The sequence below is a fragment of the Ruditapes philippinarum genome, unplaced genomic scaffold, assembly GCF_026571515.1.
Source record: "Ruditapes philippinarum isolate M1 unplaced genomic scaffold, ASM2657151v2 ctg8278_1_1_1_1, whole genome shotgun sequence".
NCBI classification, from domain to species: domain Eukaryota; kingdom Metazoa; phylum Mollusca; class Bivalvia; order Venerida; family Veneridae; genus Ruditapes; species Ruditapes philippinarum.
Window position 1 is genome coordinate 45861 of NW_026862882.1, and position 1640 is coordinate 47500.

Consider the following 1640-nt stretch of genomic DNA (forward strand, 5'->3'; position numbering starts at 1 on the left):
TATGTGCCTTAAAACTATAGGTTCGTTTTGTTTACGTATAATTGATAATTCATTTTATTTATTTTCTTATTTTCTTTTCTTCGGAGTGTTATAATTCAATAATTATGATGTGTGTCTAATGTATGTAACTGTGTTATTCACGTGTAACTGGCGATTAAATGTAACAATATCAAGTTAAAATACTTCAGTTGTTTGAATATCCTGCACTTTAATAATAATAATAATAATAATAACAATAACAATAATAATAATAATAATAATAATTATTAATAATAATAATAACAATAATTATTATTATTATTATTATTGTCATCATCATCATCATCATCGTCATCATCATCATCGTCATCATCATCATTATTATTATTATCATAATTAAAAACAATTTAAAAACTTTTTATAGCTGCACTGAATTGCTACATGTGTCCACGTACAGACGGACAATCACCTACTGATGCAAATATAGAGTGTCTTGCTCTTGGATGGGAGATTTCATGCTCACCGGACCAGGTAAGATTTCTTCATATTGTTTTCTTATCTTATTATTGTATTGCATTCAGAGAATAAAATCAAAGCACAGAAGGCGCTGAATTTGTTTGGGTCTCAGAATGTAAGAAAGGTGCAGGTTGTGAGATTATATGTTTAGTGCCACCAATGCTTTCCAGCGTTTTAATTGTAGTAAATTGGCTATTAGACTAATTGCAACACTGATATTCAATCCAATGTTTATTTGACTTTAACAATTTAAAAAAATGAGTAACCTTTACTGGGATTTGAACTCCAGACCTCTCGCTTCCTAAGCGAGCCCGAAAACCCTTCAGCCACGGTGAATTTATATGTGAACGGCCTGAAGAAAACCATATTATTCTAAATTAGGGCTTGTAACGACTTTAACTGTTGTTTAACACAGATGTAAATAATCCTGGAGCTTACTATAAGCATGTATATTTATAAAGAATCAAACGGCTGCAAGTTCTGTGGTATTTTCTGATCTTTGCAATCTAAATCGTACTGTATATCTGTATGCATTTTCCTGTATAAGTTTATTTTTATGTATTATAATTCCTTTTGTAAGGCACCAGAGTTTGATACATACGGAATTCTGCAGAACTTGAGTTGCATCAAAAAATCATTTATGTTCTTTTAACGACAGCCACACTTTATCTTTGTATATCATGGCTACTTCCTTAACAAAAACACTTAAAAAAAAAGAATTTAACAAAAAAAAAAAAAGTTTCCTCGACTGGGATTCGAACTCGAGACCTCTCACACACGAGGCGAGCGCGTTACCACTGTACCACGGAGAAGTTATACACAGTGTGGCTGAATAATATCAAGTCATTCTAAATTTAGAACTTCCATTGAAGTTCGGGTTTGTAATCCTTATTAATTTCGTGGTATTTTGTTCAGGGTAAACCTGTTGTTTATAATTGAAGTAAATATTTTAGCGAAAATCCTCTCGCCCAAACGGTCCGGCATGTAGAATCTATATATTCCACTACTCGGTTTGTGTAGTATTCGGTAATCAACATGGCTAAAAATAGTATTTTCATTGATAAAATCATATTCATCCGCGTAATTTGTGATTGTGCATTTATTGACAATTCTATAAGCCAACGCTATTGTTTAACTTTAAATGC

General features: G+C 31.6%; 1 protein-coding gene across 1 annotated transcript in view; it reads left to right on the forward strand.

Moving 5' to 3' along the window:
* Nucleotides 1-404: 404 nt before the first annotated feature.
* The window catches only part of LOC132720494 (protein kinase C-binding protein NELL2-like), a 4968-nt gene continuing 3732 nt past the window's right edge, over nucleotides 405-1640 (forward strand). Inside the window, exon 1 of the mRNA XM_060704646.1 lies at nucleotides 405-510. Coding sequence (XP_060560629.1) covers nucleotides 421-510 — 90 coding nt within the window. The 5' untranslated portion in view covers nucleotides 405-420. The remainder of the gene's footprint in view (nucleotides 511-1640) is intronic.